Source organism: Phaethon lepturus, unplaced genomic scaffold, assembly GCF_000687285.1.
Source record: "Phaethon lepturus isolate BGI_N335 unplaced genomic scaffold, ASM68728v1 scaffold46321, whole genome shotgun sequence".
NCBI lineage: Eukaryota > Metazoa > Chordata > Aves > Phaethontiformes > Phaethontidae > Phaethon > Phaethon lepturus.
Window position 1 is genome coordinate 407 of NW_010520690.1, and position 292 is coordinate 698.

At 63.7% G+C, this 292-nt stretch overlaps 1 gene segment (V, D, J or C); it reads left to right on the top strand.

Annotated features, from left to right (window-relative positions):
- LOC104628776 overlaps positions 1-132 on the top strand; it is a gene marked incomplete at both ends in the record, with an annotated part of 533 nt that extends 401 nt beyond the window's left edge. The window contains 1 exon segment of the C gene segment in view: positions 1-132. Within this exon segment, the coding sequence occupies positions 1-132 (132 nt within the window).
- Between the last annotated feature and the right edge of the window lie 160 nt (positions 133-292).

Sequence of the window (292 nt, forward strand, 5' to 3'; positions counted from 1 at the left end):
GCACCTTCTTCATCTCCAGCAAGATGATGGTCCTCAGCGGCAGCTGGGCGGGCGGGGACACCTACACCTGCATGGTGGTCCACGAAGGGTTGCCCATGAAGTTCACCCAACGCCAGGCGCAGAAGAACCCCGGTAATTGAGGAAGGGGGCGGGGGGCGGGGAAAGATGGAGGCATCTTCGTGACCGTCCCACCGCTTCGGAGATGACCTTGGAGGTCAACAGGTCTTCAATAAAGGCAACCGGGCCGGTCCTGCAGCGCCGGGTCTCCACCGCGTCGGCGTCTCGGGGCGTG